At 40.8% G+C, this 19,067-nt stretch overlaps 1 protein-coding gene across 3 annotated transcripts in view; it reads left to right on the forward strand.

Annotated features, from left to right (window-relative positions):
- Positions 1-19,067, forward strand: part of LIMCH1 (LIM and calponin homology domains 1) — a 70,257-nt gene that overhangs the window by 9,723 nt on the left and 41,467 nt on the right. For 2 of the 3 annotated variants that reach the window (XM_084267045.1, XM_084267046.1), the window contains exons 4-12: positions 2,779-3,028; positions 3,629-3,901; positions 9,053-9,343; positions 10,622-10,876; positions 12,175-12,516; positions 13,230-13,553; positions 14,118-14,351; positions 15,292-15,540; positions 16,468-16,503. In XM_084267045.1, the coding sequence (XP_084123171.1) occupies positions 2,779-3,028; positions 3,629-3,901; positions 9,053-9,343; positions 10,622-10,876; positions 12,175-12,516; positions 13,230-13,553; positions 14,118-14,351; positions 15,292-15,540; positions 16,468-16,503 (2,254 nt within the window). The remainder of the gene's footprint in view (positions 1-2,778; positions 3,029-3,628; positions 3,902-9,052; positions 9,344-10,621; positions 10,877-12,174; positions 12,517-13,229; positions 13,554-14,117; positions 14,352-15,291; positions 15,541-16,467; positions 16,504-19,067) is intronic. The other variant, XM_084267047.1, reaches the window with a different exon arrangement.

Here is a 19,067-nt window from a genome sequence, read left to right on the forward strand (position 1 = left end):
TTCTAATATGTCCCATTTTCCTGGCTTGCTGCTGCCATAACTTCACAGCTGTCTCCTCCAAGAGTTGCAGGCGAGGTGTAGTTTGGCTGACTTCTTTTCTGCCAAACCTTTTCCTGTGGCCCCAGCAGGCCAGTGTTTTGCTCAGCTGCATAGTTTTTTTGATAGAAATACTGTATATGCAAAGCTGGATGAAATAAGAGGTTCTGCTTGTATTACTTCTCTCTCCGTTCAGATAGGAGCATTATAAACCAAATAATGTAGTAGTGAAATAAAACCATGATTGCTTCCACTCCTAAAAATAAAGTAATGCATAGAGGTCTTTTAAGTGATTCTTGTGTGATGGAGGAAGCAATGAGTAATATCACCTTCACTAATACCATCTGTGATAAGTCCCACTGTTAGGAACTCCTGTGGTGTCCTATGCAGACCCTGTCCCTTGGCAAAAAGCAAACAAAACCAGTGGTAGAGCAGAACAGTTTGTTTAAAACACAGTAGAACAGCAGACTGACCTCCCCATAGAGTCACTAATGTACTTGGGAATGAATAAATACCCTCTGCTTGGCTGGCAGTTGTGTGCAGATCTTTGTATGAAGGACCTGTGTGCATTTGAGGTGTCTAGCTGCTTGTTGCAGGGTATGGAATCTGACTGTGGCTGCTCCTGTTTGGAAATGCACAACACCGAAGTTAAGGATATAAATGTAGAGCACAGCTGCATCTTCCATTCAGAGCTTTGGCTTCAAGTGCTTTTTCTTTTTTCTTTTTTTTTTTTTTTTCAAATTTGAGCTGAAAATAGTTTCATGAGTAAAATAATGAATAATTAAAGAAGCTGTTTGTCTTTGAAGTACTTGGCTTGGGGATGCTGGTAGGCACTTCAGTAATGAGAGAGCGGAATCTGTTCTAATTCCTCTGCTACTGTGGTTATTTATCCCAGCAGCTCTGTCTGCTGGTTCAGGACTGGTTTTCATGTGATACAAAAATAAGCACCGAAACAAAGTCAAGAGAAACAGACTAGCATATGAGAGTAAAGGATCTTTTAATTTTCTTTTAGCTCCTCTGTGGCCACGCTCAGTCTAATGATATTCTAGTTCTTCAAACCTCAGCTGTCCTCAGACACCCATGATTCTGTGGTCCTGTCTCCACATTTTGTTTAGACACAGACTCAAGTTACCAATCATGGTGCTAGTTATCATATGCTCTTAACCAAAATTCTCCAAGCAGAAAGATTACTGGCAAAAAGTGCATTGTGATTTTTGTCTAGCTAGCTCATTTCCATTGTGTCTTGTCTTTTCTTACTGTTCCCTTTCACTCTTCTTCATGTCTCTCCAAGCAAACATTGAATAACTTGATCTGCTGCAAAAGCTCTTTGCAAATAACATTCCTAGCATATTTAGACCTCTTTTCCTCCCCCCAATTTGAATTATACACAAGCTACTTGTGATTTTTATGACTTCATTGTTTTCAGTTGTTCATTAGGTAGCTCAGTGAATTAGCTAGTAATTTACTAGCATGGTGAATTAGCAAGAGGACACAACGTGGGTGGCTTCCCCTCACCCCAAAGAGGGGAACAGCTATTGCATATGCAAGTGTTGCCAAGGGCCAGAAACATCCAGCACTCCAAAGCTGGGAGGAGGTTTGTATGCCGGTGGGAGAAATGGCTGAATATGCTCCGTTTCACTCCTCAAACCACTGCCTGGCTGATGATACGCTGCTGGGAGAGAACTGGGAGCTTCTTTGTGAATTACTTAAAAGGCTCATGATGGTGCAGGGAATCTAGTGAATGTCTGTGAAGTGGCTTCCAAAATGGCTATGAGGGCAGTTCCACTGCAGATACTCTGTAGTGTATTTTTGTTCTACCTTTTGAGAGTTTGGTTTTCAAGTTGGAAAAGTCTTGCCTAAGTTTCTGTGAATATATGTTTTTTAGTGGATTGTGTAAATATCAGGAAGCTTAGTTCATCTGAACAAAATAGTCACTCAGCTCTGTTGATCTCGCATCTTTCTCTGCAACTCTTGTTTCTTCTCTCTCACCAAATATCTTCTCTTTGCAGTAAAGTACTCTTCAGTCTTTGCTGTACTGATCTAACCTGTAAACCCTGAGATCTGTTCTCTCTCCTAACCCCTTTCCATCTGAGGATCAAGTCTATTTTGCACTGTGCTAGACTGATTGACCAGTCCACCGGTGAGACTGGGGAGACACCATCTGAGTCTTCTGTTTTATAGCAGCTGATGTTTATTCTCAGATTTTGATCAAAGCTGATGTTGTGTGCATTCAAAATGCTGTTAATACGTATCTACAGATTCCTGCCATTCTGTAAATGTACAGCATGCAGGCCTTTTTTGGTTGAGCTTGTGCCATGCACATTAAGTCCAGGTTCAAGAGTGTGAATGATGTCAAACATACCCATATGTACAACTAGGAGTCATTTGGGCAGGTAAGCTACTGTAGCTGTAAGTCAGGTAAGCTTCTGTGAGCTGTCTGGTGTGATGAAAAAGTCTGGCTTAATCTGACCCTGAGTTTTCTGATGACCCATGGCTGAAGACAAGGTTTTTTGGGGGTAGAAAAGAATACTTGATGGAAAACAAGCTGTTCACTGTGTAGATATTATGGCTACTAACTTCAGTGACTGATTTTAAAATACAAATACAGGTTAAAATGGCTTCATTTTTTGGTGTTTGCATGCTAAACGATGTTTTCAGGTGGTGTCTTCTCTAACTCAGAATTAAAATAAAATGGATGGAAGTGAAAAGGAAAAGGATTTTCTTTTTCTCTTTCCTCACTAGGGAGAGGAAGTGACTCAGAAACTGACCTGCCACACAGAAAGATGCCAGATGTGAAAAAAGATGACATGTTGGCGAGGAGGACGTCACATGGTGAACCGAAATCAGCTGTGCCTTTTAATCAGTACCTCCCGAACAAGAGCAACCAGACTTTCTACGTACCCGCTCCGCTTCGGAAGAAGAAAGCCGAGCGAGAGGAGTACCGGAAGAGCTGGAGCACGGCGACCTCACCGCTAGGAGACAGGCCTTTCAGGTAAGACTGACCGCCCGGCTTTTCCCAGCCCCAGTGATGATACCTGAACACGTGCCTAATTTGGGGGTTATTTTATGAGATGTATGAGACGCCTTCTGTAGTAAGTCTCTTGCTGAGATTTGTAGCAGTTGGTGAAGGTGGTAGAAAAGTGACGAGGGGAGAATGATTGTCTTGATGTCATTGTTTACCAAACAATGCAATGTATACCTCGTGTTTCTCAAGATGTTGGTTAATGTAAGTACTGTGGATGTTGACTCAAACCCAAGGTTGGACAAAATTGTTCTGGGTGATCTGTCTCAGTTCTCAAGACAGTTACTTACTGACCAATGATACTTATGTTTGATGTATTCAATCAAAGTATTTTTGCTGTGTTTTTTATACTGGTACAGTTTATATAGCTCTGACTCTGTTTCTGCATGTTGATATTTTGCCTCTCGATTTTGCCTAAGAGGCAACTTCCACTAAAGAGGATAATTATCTTCCTGGATCATTTATCAGAATATCCTTTGGTGCCTTGATATTAACAGAATGTGCTTGTAATAAATAAGTGTACATGTTCCAGGCACAGCATATATTCAGCTACCTTGTGTAATTCAATAGCAAACCCCACCCTGAAACCATAGAAGAAGAACAGAATGAAACATCAGGACTGTGTGAAAAGGAGAAAGTGGGCTCCATGGCTCCCGAGGAAAGCCCCCTTAAAAATCAAGTAGGTTTGAATCAAAACGAAGGAAACTCCATAGACCAGTCTCCTTCATGTAGTGCAAAAGAGACATCAGCACCCAAGGGGAAAGACACAGAAGAGATCAGAAAGTTGAGAAGGCTCGAAGAAGCTGGCATTAAGGTCATGTCCGCAGCCCAGCGTTACGGCAGGTTAGCCCAGCGGTGTGGGAAATGGTGCACGCTTCACGTTTTTAGGATTGGCTGGAGTGTGGGTTTCCTTGAGCTGCTGTGATTTCACTTCTCCTAACAAAAATCCAGCCTGCTAAGCATTCACAATTGCTAGTGAAGGTCTTGGTCTGAAAAGGCTTGTGGTGTGACAGATGTGGATTGCAGAGTTGTATGGTGCTAACTGCATTTGTGTTGAGAAATTGTATCATCTTACAGCTTAATATAAACAAACTCTAGGAAAACTGCTGCACAGACTACTTGTCATCTCCCACCTAATGCTTTCTTGCATTTAATGAAAAATACATACAAATGTACATTAAAAAAGCCTTGTCTAGGCAGAAGTTTCAGAAACTTACATTACGTGCTGCCGATCGGATGGTTTAGTTTACCGAACCACACTTTTTATATGGTTAATATTTTTAGCTGTGTTAGTAAATGATGTTTTATTTTTAATAGCAGGAACTATAAAAGTACATTGCTTGTTAACACATGTACCAGTTAAAGCATGGAGGCATAGTTCAGCAATTGTAATTTGACTGACTTTGGCATGGAGTTTCAGTAGTTATTCACTCATTACCTGTGTTATTTATTTTTGGATGTTGTTCAATTTGGTTATTTCCTGTTCTTTACTCGAGAGCTGAATGATGGCTAGGCTCTCTGCCCATGCCTTTCCATCATCTGATGCTGGTTCCTCATGAAAAATACCTCTTTCTCATGGGGATGGCCCACAAAGCAGAGTTTTAACCAACTTGTCAGAAGACTCTTGCCTCTTATAAATGATCAGAATGGTTTGGCTAAAGGGTAAGTGTCCAAATGTCCTCCCAGCCAAGACATTTTGTTTAGGATTCTGGAGTGAAATCCTCACAGTGAGAAGTTTAGCAGATGCTGATCTACACTCTGGGCTTTAAATGTAGTAGTAAAAAATACAGCTCTTCCATGATACAGCTTGTTTATAGATACAGCGAAGCTTATTTGGCGTCATATACAGATGTGCCTGACACAGATGAAACAGTCACAGTATGTATGCTGCCATATGTCCTCTTCTCAGGTTGGCCTCACTGCTGTCAAGCTGTAATGAACCAGTGTTTTGTGCGTGGTCATGGGGTACTACCTTGACAAAGCCAAATACTGGCAAAGAGGAACTCTGTCATAAATTAGTCCTTTGGACTGAGTTAGTATTCCAGTTGATCAGGAATCCATAAACTGGTAGGATACTGCTGGGATAATCCTGTTCTGAGTCCAAGGCTGTAGCATTAATGGTTGTAATGTAGTAATATGTAGCAAGACGTAATAATAGCTTGTGTTTAGCAGTGCTGTGTACAACAAATAGCACCGTGTGCCTTTGGATTTGGAGGATGCTCACAGTGTTACTTCAGTCCTTTTTCCAACCCTGTGCTGGTTCTGCAGGTTTGATCTCCATGAAAGAAGCACATGTGATCAAATGTGTGGTTCTTTGGCATGAAATCAGGTCCCCTTTTTCCTTGGAGAGTATGCCTCCTGACAGTGCTGAAGGAGAAGGGAGCAGAAGTAACAAGCCGTTTTCCTTCATTGTTCTCAGCAGAAGCAACTCTTGGAATGTGCATGTGAGTGGAAGAATAGTGGGTGAAGAGAAGGGAAGAGCTCAGGAGTGACACTTTAGGATATAGGGGAGCATTTGATCATCTCTCCTAAGGTCTCATTCTCTTCTCTTTTCTTGGCATCAAATTCAAATTTCTGTGCATTAATGGCCCTGAGCAATTCTGAGTCCCTCTTCTTTCTGTATTCTGATCTTTTTTTTTTTTCCATCTTTTGCCCCTCTTATTCCCTTGTCTTTCTGTGATTCTGGCCTCTCCTTTTTCACCTGAGGTTGTCAGTTGTCTTCCACTTGCTCAGAGTTGTTTACAGGCTTTTTCCTCTCAATATTTTGACCTCTGGAGGACACCCACTGTGACTTTGAGTTCTACAAGGCATCTAATTGTTCCTAAAGCTGAAACTGAGTTGGGGACCTTTCTGGGTCTGGCACAGGAAGGATTTGAACTTGTATGCAAATACATTTTTTTCCTGGAATTGAGGTACTTATCTCCATTGCTGTAGCATGTTCTAGGAAAGGACTCCATTGAGCTAGATGCTATACAAATGCATGCCAAAAAGCATTCTCCTTTCCCAAAGGAGTATATTGTCTCTTTGCACCATGTTATAATGATATGTGATCCTCCTTGCTTGCTTGTTTGTCTGCATCTGTCTCTTACTTAGTGTTGTATCTGAAAGGTAAAGCTCAGATTCATGGTGGCTCCCTAAAAGAGGAGAATCAAGTGTGTTGTTATAGATGATGGACAGGAGGATGTAGGAGTGAAATGTGAGCAAACACGTTTTGCATGCTTGTTGCAAAAGGGATGCAGACTCCTATCTTGATAACACATAAGCATGCAAAGCCCTTCTGTTACTCTGAAATGCAATACAGGCTTGTATGAGACCCTGCTTCAGGGAGTGCAAACGCCCACAGACTGACACTTGAGAAGCACACGCTGTACCAGCATAGACCCAGGTGGTATTTCTTCAAGGGCTGGAACTGGGTGTGCAAGTGTGATTTGCAAATGTGCAGGCAATTCTGGTCCATTGCAAGCTTCAGTCTTTGCTACCTCTATGGTAAACTGGCCTTAAAAGGCACTTTGGAAACTCTTGCAGACTGACTCAGGAGACCCCAAAATGTCACAGCTAATCTATGATTCCATTTAAAACAAAATGTAAATGAATTGAAAATATTCTTAACCTAGAAACTGATTGTTGAAGTCTAGTTACTAAAAGTTCTAAGCTCTTCAGTTATTTATTACAGTGACTCATAGTTGCTCTTTTGAATATTACAGCTCTATATTTCTTTGTTGCCAAAACTACCCTTGTCAGAAATGCTACGTTTGATGGTCTTGAGCTTCAGTAGCATTGGTGAACCTGGGTTTTTTACTAAATAATCACTTGGTTATACATAGCTCTTAAAAACTAAAAGCATAAAACAGTAACCCCAATCTAACCAGCTGAATAACTACTGATCGTCCTGATTTTTATTTAAGAATAAAATACAAACAAGTATTACATGCCTTTATACATGCCCTTCATATCCAGGGTTCTGAAAATTATTTCCAAATTATTAGACTTCAGAAAACAGTAATAGTACCAGGATTAAAATCTGTTTTTAAAAAAATGTTATTTGAACATACTTTAGCTTATTTGAGAGAACAAGTCCCAGTGTATATATGACTTTTAGATAACTGATTTCCTTTGTGCCTAAAACATTAGGCACAGCCTATATATTTCAGATTTTCTCTAAAGTTTTCATATTCTCATACTGGGGAGAAGATGATGTCTTAGGAAACCATAAATGGGAAATCAGACTCTTTCCCTGGTGGCCGTCTTGTACTTGCAAGTTTAGAAAGCAGATTGAATTTGGGCAAATCATGCTTATGTATTGACAACCTGTGATTTAGAACTGAGTGATGTAATACACCTGTTCAGCGGGGAAATTTGTACCTGTGACCTTGTAGGGCTGTTGATTTTAGTATATACAAGAGTCAACATACCTAATAAACTTCTTACCATATTCTTTTATGGAAGAAAAAGTGGTGGAAGACCCTTGTAGAGTATTGTTCTAAGTGGAAGGTAAGGGATTGACTACTGTTGTTCATGGAGGGTGTATGGGAAGTGTACAGCAGCTCAGAGCCGTCTGTTCCAGCTGTTTCCGAAGCTGTTGTGAACACAGATGCTCAGGAGGGACAGCAGTTCCCTTTGGAGCACTGTCAGCCAGTGCTGTCTGTTGCCTTCAGTGAAATCTTGACCCTTTGGAGGCACTTAAGGAAAGTTGCCTTTGGCTAATTTGAGAGCACAGTCTGTATGTCGCTAGGGAGTGGTTCTGTGCATTGCAGCATAACAAGGCAAAGGGAGTTAGTTTCATATTGCTCCTCTGTCCTCCAAGGCCTGAGCCAGGCTGACCTGTCAGGGATGCTTTATGGCTTCCCATAACTTTTTCCAGCAACTTTATTGTGCAGTACTTTGACAGGGCAACTGGGACCGTATAAGTAGTGTGTATAGTGGGCTTGCAGGGCTTTAAAATATTTTAAAACACAGCCAATTATAACTGTTGTTTTTTAACAGAGAAACTCAAAGAAACCCCTCAGCTGTTCAAATTTGCTTTCTTAATGTCAGTCTGTTTAATCCTTTGTGATACCTTCTTTTTCCCTTTGCATAGCAAGTTGTGCTATATAAAAGAGGAAATGCAAAGTATTTGCAGCCTGCAGAAGCACTGTATGGAAGAGTCTACTACTTGATACCCAACTTCCTAAAATATCAATAAATACAATTTGATTTTTAAAGGGGAGAGTTGCCTAGCTCTTGCCATCTGTCTTTTCAGTTTGCTTAAGAGTATTGGCTGTTGCTAGTTGAAATAAGCTTAGTCTTCCAGGGTACCAGCTGTCAAGGGTCTTTATTGTCGTAATCTTCAGTAACAAGAAGTCTGTGTTGATATCAGTCCCGTTCCTGACCAAGGCAGATGGTTGTGTATTCCAGCATGCCTGTATCATTGGCATACTGGTGCTATCATTGTAGCTACTGTATGTCAGCACTGGCATAGAGGCTTATTCTGGGGCAAAGGGAAGGTTAGTTAGGGAAAGGACCAAGCATGGATGTGTGTGAGACGAAAAGCAGTTAAGAATATTAGGGCAAGCAGCCTCAGTGATTACTTGGGTCTTTTAAAAAATAGAGCCATTTAGAAGAAAAAGTGCCAAATATCTGGTATTTCAGGATTCAGCAATGTTGGCCAGGGATCAGGTATTTGCATCAAATCTCCTTATTTTTTTTTGTGTTCAAGAAGTTTAATAATGCCATTACAGTACTACATTCACTGCATCTTGTATGTTAAACTGGTTCTTAATTACCTATAGCTAAAATAAGTAAAGATCCAACATGCTGATTTTCTCTGTGAAATCCTTTTGGATTTGTTACTTGTATATGGTAAGTTTTATTTATAACAAGGCTTCGCCCAATCTAACAGCAGCCTGGAGCATATTTGATTAACTCTGCTTGTTTTATGACCTGGAGAAGAGTGCTGCCACTGCCCTCTCTTCCCCTCGTGCATCAAGAGGTTTACTTAATTTTGCTCTGTGTCAGTAAAAAGCCAACACGTGAAGACAGCGGAAGCACCCCAGATATCATCCTTCGCAAGGACAACCCCTTCATGACACATTATCAAGGGAAGGATTCTGGCTCAGAAGATGAAGGAGCCAGCAGAGTTCCTGATTTAGAAAAGGATGACTTTGCCGCCCGGAGAGCCAGAATGAATCAACCAAAACACATAGTTCCGTTTAACTCTTTTTTGATTGGACCCTATACAAGTAAAGATAAAGGTAAACTGGAAGACATTAAAAAGCCACTGCAGATGGAAAAGCAGGAACATGCAAGGTGTGCGTTCATGGTCTTTTTCCTTCTGTTATAATGCTTGATTTCACATGGTTTATTGCTGTGTTGGACTTAAGCTGCCTTGGCTACAAAACACACAGGCTAGAGTAAGTGTAAATGCTTTATCATAAAGTGAACAAAAACGAAAACCCAACAAAAAAAGAAGAGATGTAGAGAACCAACTGTATTCTTTTGAGTATCAGAACCAGGAGCTTAAATTGGCTGTGAGTTTAAATAGCATAAAGACTAGATGCTTTTGATACCTAAGCTCATGAAGACAGCTCCTGAGCTTGACCAATTGAGAATAAAGTTAGAAGATATGTTTTGTATCTTAGCTCTTTCACTGAATGCTTTCAGTGCACATTTTTAAATGCATTTGTTTCATTTAATGCCCTCTTAATACCTTGCATAAATGTGGGCTCAGCTAAGTCTTTAGGTAAGGCACTGAATACACTTGCCAACTATACTGCACTGACTTGTGTTGCACGTAGTCCTAATGTTTCTTACACAGTTTGGGGAATGAGGCATGGGTTACAAGATTTCAGTGTAGAAAATGTCTTCTTTTTTCAGTTCAGTGATACAGACCTTTAAGAAGTTGCTCAACACCAGTATCTGCTAGGCACAGATCTTCAGGAAACAAGTAGATCTGTTTTATCTGTGCAAAGAGAAGTGACCCTGGATAAAAACAACTATATACAGGTTACAGTGGACCTTCACTGTAATAGCTGATACATTCAGAAAACATCTTTTACTATGTAGTAGCTCTTTTCAGTAATGTAAAATGTGCCTTTCAGCTGCTGGCAATTTGATTATATTAACATTTTCTAATGACTAGCTTGGCAGGGCATCTGAAGAGCACATAATCAAATTTTAATATTCTAATGCTATTGACATGACTCTTAAGATCAAAGACATTCTATAGTATGTTTGCAAGCAAAACTTGAATTCACTTTGCTAATATGAAAATGAGGTATTTAACTATTTAAGAGAAAGCTTATTGCAGAAATGTTTAATACAGTAATAAGTTAAAGATTTTTCTTGCTTGAGCTAGGAATAGAAGTCATGTGGTGAAGTGGTCTCAGTAGTGCGTAAGCAGGGTAGTGTAGATGAGTGGGTTCAACTTCAAATGATTCATTCCATGTTTACTCATTAAAATTACCATTAAAATAATCCTATAAAATTCAGTTTTATCTTGCACTCTGAACCTCTTCTGTTGACACTGATTTATCATTACTCCCTCAAAATATCTTTTCTTGCTGAACTGGAATGTGCACAAATTAGAAGACGACGGGTGCACACGGCATCAGCAAGACAAAGAGCGATAAGCAATGACAACACACTTCTGCAAACTGAGAAGACTGAGTCAGAGGAGGAACAGCAGCTGAAAGGGCCTGATATTGACGGAGATGATTTGGCTAAACGGAAATCTCAAAGTACTCTTCCCCAGCTACAAGAAGATGTGATTTTTGCGAATGCCTCTGTATCAAAAGCAGATCTGGAGACCTGGAAAAGACTGAAACTGTCAGGGGAGCCCAGGTATGGTTTCTGCCCGTGGACAGGATTGACACTCTAGGAAGCATGTTTAGTTTGTCACAATCTTCTGCGTGTGCTTGTGTTTTTAAACTTGAAGAATGCCTTGATGACAACCAGTCCTTACCTATTTTAGTTTTCAGGAGTCCAGAATCTGTAGAGGGATGCTGTCTATCATGAAATGAAAACATACCCATCATTTAGAGCTCTACAATAGTTTCACAGTCGCTTCCCTGGTGGACACTCTTTAATATCGCATTGGAAGGGTCCCTCTTGTCTTGTGGCTCAAGTTGCTCTCAAGCTGCTCAGACTTGAACAGCACAAGGGTCCAAGTAGCACACCTAACTCAGTAGTGCTGTGCTGCTGCTGACCAAGCTATGTTCAGGGCTTGGGGCATTATAGCTTGGGAGTATTACCTGAGGATCAGCATCTCTTTGCATTAATGAGGCTATACTGCTTTTGAGACCTGAGCTAATATCTGCATGGCATTATACTTACTCCAGTGCTGAGTGAATATACCAGCACTGTTTGTCAGGGCAGCAGGGATTTCAGGAACTGTGTGGTGTACACGTACTCTTATTGTTAACTAAACCTCTGTAAAAGAAGCTGGCATAAAGCAGTTAAATCTCTAAGCTCATTCCCTATGGAGATGGGCTATAATGTATGCAGGTGATTTGTGACTCCAGTTGGAAAGGATAACAACCCCTAGCCTTCTTGTTTAGACATGGGCCACCTTCCAATTAAAAGGTGGCCATCTGTTCAGGCATTCTTCTAACAATGTGGTTACTGTGCATAATTTTAGCTTTAATAACAACCAAAACTCAATCTCTTGTCTCAAAGATATCAGTGTCTTCAATACTTCAGAGGTAACATTAAAATCAAGATTCAGTCCCCTTGGTTTAGGATAAGGGCATTGCCCTTGCTAGTCCTCTTCTACAACTGGAACTCCCCCATGGCAAGGTGAGTGTACTGGTGCTATGCAGTCCCATATAGCACTTGGCCTGGGTCTACATGACCAGATAAGGGAACTACAGCTTTTTTAGGGTGAAGATCTGAGTCTGGAATGGTCTGTATGCTACATTCCTTCCCCTAAGGAAGAGCTTCCATGGATGTGATCCCAGAGCTTCCCCTGACAGGTCTGCTGTTAGATTTATCTGTCATTTTGGGCCTCAGCATGCCACAGCTGTTTGTACCTGTGTCCTTGAATTTTTAAATAAAAACCCTTCAAAACTTCAGGAGCATTTAATTTGCTTTATTCTGGGGTCTCATGTTGGGGGGATTCTTTTATTCCTCATTCTGACTAGTGAAGAAGATTTCAAATGCCCCAGTGACACAGTGCCGCCAACTGATACCGCAGTGAAAGCAGCAGCCCACGATGATTTTGCTGTCCGCAAAGCCAGAGCAAACAAAAAGGCTGGTAGCCCCAAGCAGAAGTTTGTGCATTTTGGGCCAGTAACTGAGATTGATCAACAGAAATGGGACAAGCTTGTTGTTGGCAGAGCTTCATCCAAGGGTGGAACAGAAGAGGAAAGCAAGAAAGATGGCGTGGAGAGTAACTCTGGTGTTCAAAGTTCTTCGACAACTGTTGGCAGTCTCGGTTTTGCTGAACGCAGCGATGAAGTATCTAAGCCACAGAATGAGTGCAGGTATTTGGTGTGGCTTAGGAAGCACCACTGAGCTGGAAATGAGACCTGTTCTTGCCAGATGCTGATCTGCATGGGAGTGGACTGCAGCATAGGCCTAAGAGCTGTTTACACGCACGGCCTTGTTCAGAAGTCATCTGACGCCTTTACCGTATCTTAACACGTTTAGGGTTATGCAAAGCAGTACTGAGCAAAGGTATTCTGAGAGCTTGCCTCTGAATTTCTGACGAGTGGCAAAATCACTGGTGTCTCAGAGTCTGAGCTGTCGTCCAGGCTCTTTGTGCGGCTTGAATTCCAGCAGCTTTGCTCTGCCTGCTTTCAGCACCTTAGGAATTTGTCCTCCAGCTTGCTGGCCTTACTGATGATCAAAAAATGCTTTCTTCAAATGTAGTGGATTTACTGTCTTTTTGAAGTTGTAATGCTGAAACCAAGGTGTATCAGTGCTCTGTGTTTCTGGCATTTATCTGGAGGAGAATTACAACTCTGGGAAGTTAACGTATTAACAGAGCTCACATTTATTTGGCTTTTCTTTAATTGCTTAGTCTGTGGCTGTAGCAAGAATTTTTACTGAATGCTTTTAGCAAGCAATTAATTCAGTTTAGTTTGTGTGTTTATAAAGCATTTACAAACTGAGTTGGAAGGACTCTTTTTTTTGCCTTTCATCTGACCTGAGAATGTTTTGTCTGTCTCACACCTCCTCTCAATCTCATCACTAGTGAGGTAGCCATGTCAGGTACAGATGAATCTTGCAGGAGAATGCTATCACCTGTCCTGGCTTTTGGCATTGCCTCTGAGAAACAAACCCTGAGCAGTCTCAACAAACAGCAAGAAAGCACCGAGGAAGAATGTGACCGGCATTTACCAGACATTGAGAGAGATGATATGTTGGTTAGAAGGATGGGAACTTTTCAGAGACGTACCACTAGCCCTGCTCCTTTACATTGTCCTTCCCTGTCAGTAGCTCCTCGGCTGCTGCAGCAGCAGCAAGGGGAGGCAGTAACTCATGAGAAGGATTTGAAGACTCCACAGGAAGCTGAAAGGTCAGAGAATAGAAGCAGACCCCTCTGAACCTCATGCCTGGTTTGTGTGTGGTGTTAGCTTGGATCAGTCAGCAGTGTTCCATTCTTCACATGGCCTTTAAAGATGTGTTTTACTCATTCATCATGGCATGTGTTCTGTTTTATGAAATTACTTACAAGAATGTATCACATTAACATAAAACAGTCTGTTTTCTTTCATAACATTTAAGTACTTCAGTTGTTAATTGGTCTTCAGCATGAAAACAGTCTTTCATCTTTTGGGGGAATTTCTTTTGCAATCCATGGTGCTTTGTCCATACTTTCATGCCAGCTTCCAAGTGAATAACTCCTCGTATACTATTTTTGTGCAATCCTCAACTTCTAACATATCACCTACATATGGTGGCATTCAGCATAGCTTCCTCTTGCTCTCCCTTCCTGCACTGTAGCTAAAGATACCTGGTTGTCCATCACTCTGCAACCGTGTTTTGAGTAAGAGTACCCCATGTTGCCTGAGCAGCCACTTGCTTTGGGCTGTACAAGTGAGCATTGTAATGGAATAGTGTCACTTGTCTCTCTGAGCAGTACTGTCACACGAGAAGAGAGCCGAGAACAGCTTGAAATCCCTCAGCCGCAGGATAGTGGAACAGAAAACAAACTGAAATTTCCAGATCCACAAAGAGATGACATGTTGGCCAGAAGAACTGGAGCTTTTCTAAAACAGCCTGGGCCCAGTGTTAAGCAGTTCCTTCCCATGCCATTTTCAAAGCAACAGAATAAGCAGGGCACAGATAGAGACCTTGAGAAGAAAATGATGAGGTAAGAAAGTTGTGCTTCTCTCTCTCCCTTGTAGCTGGCCCTGTGGACTGTTTGCCAAGATCTCTTCATCAGAAAGAGTTGCTGTTGGCCCAGCAGTGGTTTCTTCCACATTTGTCCTTGATTCTGTGCCGACTCTTTCTCCTCAAAAGAAGGCAGTGCAGGGTGTCTGACCCCTTCGATAGAGACCTGTAAAGACACAGAGCGGAGCTCTACCAGATGGAAATTTCTAACAACATGTAGAAATGGGTGTGCATTATATGATTGTGTTATATTTGCAGAGGTTTCTGGTTAAATATGAGCTAATGATTATAGATGTTTCCAGCTAGAAATAGGAGTGCAGGATACAGTAGGTTACATGCTTATCTATCTATCTTAGATGGTGCCAGTGAGTTACAGACAGGAGATCTAGAGATATATCTTGGTAATGTTTGGTGTCTTTCTAAGCACCTTTGCTCAGATGCACAAGGCTACAGGGACGTGTTGGCAGTTTAAGCCTTTGAACAGAGTTATCATAGGCTGGTTGAGCCACATGCAAGCAGGAGTTATTACTCATCAACCTCTTCAAAATACATGAGGAGAAGGATATGCATGTCTCTGTGCATAAACAGATGAAAAACTAGTGCACAGCTCAGCCAGGAGGAGAAATGGTGTCATCTACTGTAGATTTGAACAGTGGTTTCATGTTGAGAAGACCTTAAGTTGGATAGCTTAGTTAAAATAATTAAATCTTTGGTGATGTCCAAGACAGTTTGTGTTCATTTCTGCCATTCTGAGGAACAGAAGTACAAGCCTGCCTTACTTATCTCAGCATCTATCAGCTATTTGGGTTTATGGGTTGGGTATTTTTGTTAACTTAAAGTTATGCTTTTCATTACGTATATGTGATTTTTCAAATGTTGCTTAATGCGTCTCTTTGCACTGCTGCCTTTGGCTCACTCAGGCCTGAAAAATGTCCACAAGTCTGCATTAATAGCTCTGGAAAACCTGTCACGCAACCACCGCAAGAACAGCAGCAAGGGCAGGAAAAATGCAGTCTCCCTCCTGCAGGACAAGAGGAGACAGTGTGTACTGCCCACGAGGGTGAGGGTAGCCTTAAGGAAGTCCACCTTGGCCAAACATCTAAGCTTCAGGAGGTTCCCGAGGAAAACACAATGGAAACATTTTCATCCAAGGATGAGCACCTGCAAACGTGAGCTCCGTATGGTGTGAATCACGCCGCTTGTGCAGCCCTGTGTGCACACGCCACAATTCAGATTGTGCGTTGCCTGGTGTGTTTTCAGTCCAGACTAAACCACCGTCTATCAGTAACGTGCTTCGTAGAAACAAAAACAGTTGTGTATTGTATTTTCATCTGAAATATGAAAAAGAAAACTAGGAAATATTCTACTACAGTATATATGTTAGATTGCAAAAAAGGTTTATGAATAGCAGATTAAACTGGAGTCTGCTTTTCAGGAATGTGTCATCTGGCTGCTCCATGATTAGAAAATGTTGCAGTGTCGACTTTCGTACCTGATGTTCTTTTATGATAAATCCCAGACACAAATATGTGGTTTGCATGGCTCCAAACAAGACAGTCACCTTAATGAATGACACTGATGTGTATTATCAGTACCTTTTCTCACCTACACACACACCCCCCCCTGCAAAAAGCCAAACAACAACAGCAACAAGGAAATCCTATGGCTCACTTTATGCTTCTAATGTTTGTCTCTTCCATGCTTTGGTAATGGTGATGCTGAGCACTGCTGTGGAATGTAACTGTGAAGTTTTGTCTCCAATTCATCATGTGTGGCACTTAATGTAAATGCTAATATATTGTCTGTTTTCAGTAACTTTCTACACCCATTTTAGGTATAATTCAGCAGATTTTTATGATGGGGGCATTACTTTGTGGTAAGGGAGGGATGGGTGGTGGTGGTGTTTGACCTCGAGATGATTAGGTAAGTCTTGTTTGCTGAATGCATAATCTCTGAACAGTTTGGTTCTTCTTTGGTCAGCTTTACTAGTGTACGGGCTGGATGTTCAACTGACGGTTACCCTGATTTTATGGGTCCAGTTGCAATTACTACTTAATGTATTTATCAACGCTCTAATTTTATATTTGGTCTTGTAGATTCGGCCCCAGAACTGCTGTGTCTGATGACGCAGAGTAAGTTGTCTTGTGTTCACAAGATTCTATTTTAAACAACTTACACTGCATGCTTTCCCATCTTTCTACTAATTTAAAATGCAGTTGATGCCTCATTATTATTTTGCAGTGTTCCAGCAAATAAATTTTTCAGGAAAGCACTGAAAAATGGAATGCAACATGGCTTACATTGCAGCTAAAACAAAAGTATATAAAAGCCTATAAAAGCTGAGCATAACACTAATGTCCAGCTGTTGCTTGAAGTGTTGTTTCCTTCTTTTTTCTTTTCTTTTGTTTTTCTTCTGAATTTCCATTGCCTCTAATCAGGTACGGATAAAGAGAGTTGGGTTGAATCTGGGCTGGGTGTTGAGGGAAAAAAATTAAGGAATCCCAAAGTAAAATAAAATCCATTGTGATCTTCAGAATAATTACCAGGAAAAGACATCATCAGCTGTTCCTGTATTGTCTTTTAAAAGCTTTCTCTTGGATTCATTCTAGGTTGGGTTTAATTTAATAATGTACTGAACTTTTTTGTTGTTCTTTTAAGCTCTTCACCTTGATGCTTTACTTTTGTCAAAAGGAGAAGGACTGTAACATCTATTGCACTCAAACATTTTAATTGTGTGTGTTTGTATGTAAACCATAGTTCAGAATAGTATCTAATATTGTTTAGAAAGCTCTGTGAAAGTGTTAGCCATTCTTGCAGACATTTAGAAGCAAAGAAACAGTTGGGAACTTCCCACACAATAATATCCTTAACATCCTCCTTCTCTTCACAGAAATGCACGTGACCTTCTGTCTCCCAGGTTAAATCACAAAATTGAAACAGCATGGCAGGGTTTCTTATAACTAGTATATAGACTCTCATATATGATTCCTCACCCTTTCTTCTAATGACAAAGGCTAGAATCATGGACTGAATATTCTTTTCAAGATTTGCAGTGCCTTTATGCCGAGCAAAGCCTGTGTCCTCTGACCACAGGGTAAATGTGACTGTTTTCAAGCAGTAGAAATCTATAAAGAGATAAAAAGAGCATAACAACACAGAAGGGTTACACTTAACAATGGAGACTCCCCTGCCATTTAGGAGAGCCTACCTATCTGATCGATTTGTTCATGTGTTTTCCCACATTTTTGCATGTCTGTATTAAATGCAAACATGAGAGAAGGTGCATGGAGGTGTCTTCAAAGAGGCATTGCAATGCGTTTGGTTGCATAAAGTGAGAGTAGCAAAACCGAATAAACAATATTGTTTATTCCACATTGATTCTGATTTTATTTTAAAAGGCAAACCAATAAATGTTCAAGGCTCACTGTCATCCTTTCCAGATGTGCTGCAGTTTGTAGAACAACTATTTTCCTCAGTTTTCTTTCAAGTTCTTGCAAATGTGAGATCGTGTTTTTTCCCTCTGAAGATGAAGTACTTACAAAGAATCTAATAAAATTTGGCTCTCAAGTAGGAAAACTAGATTGAACTGACATTTAAAATGCTTCCAAAATATTTGTCAAGTCTCCTTTGAAAATTTTGTAACTTGAGTTCAGTCTTGGACTAGGTACTGCTTATTCTAACAGCAGAGCTAGAAACTCTTTTACTAGACTGACAAAAGTTCCCTTCCCTGGTTAGTGGATGCGAGATATTGTCATCAGCCCTGGTCAGTCTCAAGGTCCAGAAAAGGCAATACTTACTCTGCTGCTGGTGATGGGCCCCATTCCCATCTGCCAGAGAGATGGGGCTGAATTCTGGTAGTGTGACAGTCCAGTCTGAGTTTAGGGTTATGCTTTAAGCATGACAAGCAGATAAGTGAGCTTATGAGACAGATGAGTTTTTTGAGTATTAGTTTTCTAGAGTCTGATCCTTTAGCTGGCCTATTATTTTTTATGTTTTCTTGGGATTTCTGAAGTCTTAGTATGCCTGTAAAGTGGTAATGCAGCCACTTATAATTGCCTTGCAGAAGGATTTTTAATATAGTCTCATAAAATTGTTCCGTACGTTTAAATGAAATAGTCTGAACACTCAAGCCCTTGAGGACTTTTTGTATCCAACACCTGTTCAGACTTTTCAAAAAAAGAAAAAGCTGCATGATATCACTGTCAAGAACATCTGCAGTTTGCAAGAATAAAATAGCGTAACTTAAAAATCACATCATCCAAAAGACCTAGACTCCCAAATACACTGCCTTTTTACCCAAATCTTTGTTACAACAGCAGGTCTGGTGTGCTTGTCTGCAGAAAGTCCTCTTGCTTCCAGACAGCTTTGTTAATGGTGGAAAATTCATAAACATGATTTTGGTACTGTTACATCTCCTCCACCTACTTGCAAGCTGTGTGCCTGCTGGCCCGGCTCAGGTGGAAGGAAGGAATAAATCGAGCTCTGTTCATGCAAGTGTTAGTGATGGACAGGATTCATTTGTAGTTTATCTGAGAAGAAATAGAAAGAAATTATGTGGGGGACAGTGAAAAGTGTCTTTTGGCAGAAACTCAAGAGTTTTGGCCTCTGATTCTTTTCTAAGAATGAACTTTTCAGGCAAAGAAGTTGGAAAAGGTACAAAAAGTAGGTGTCTCTCATTAATGGCTATTACATGTTG

The sequence above is a fragment of the Gallinula chloropus genome, assembly GCF_964237585.1.
Source record: "Gallinula chloropus genome assembly, chromosome: 7".
Taxonomy (NCBI): domain Eukaryota; kingdom Metazoa; phylum Chordata; class Aves; order Gruiformes; family Rallidae; genus Gallinula; species Gallinula chloropus.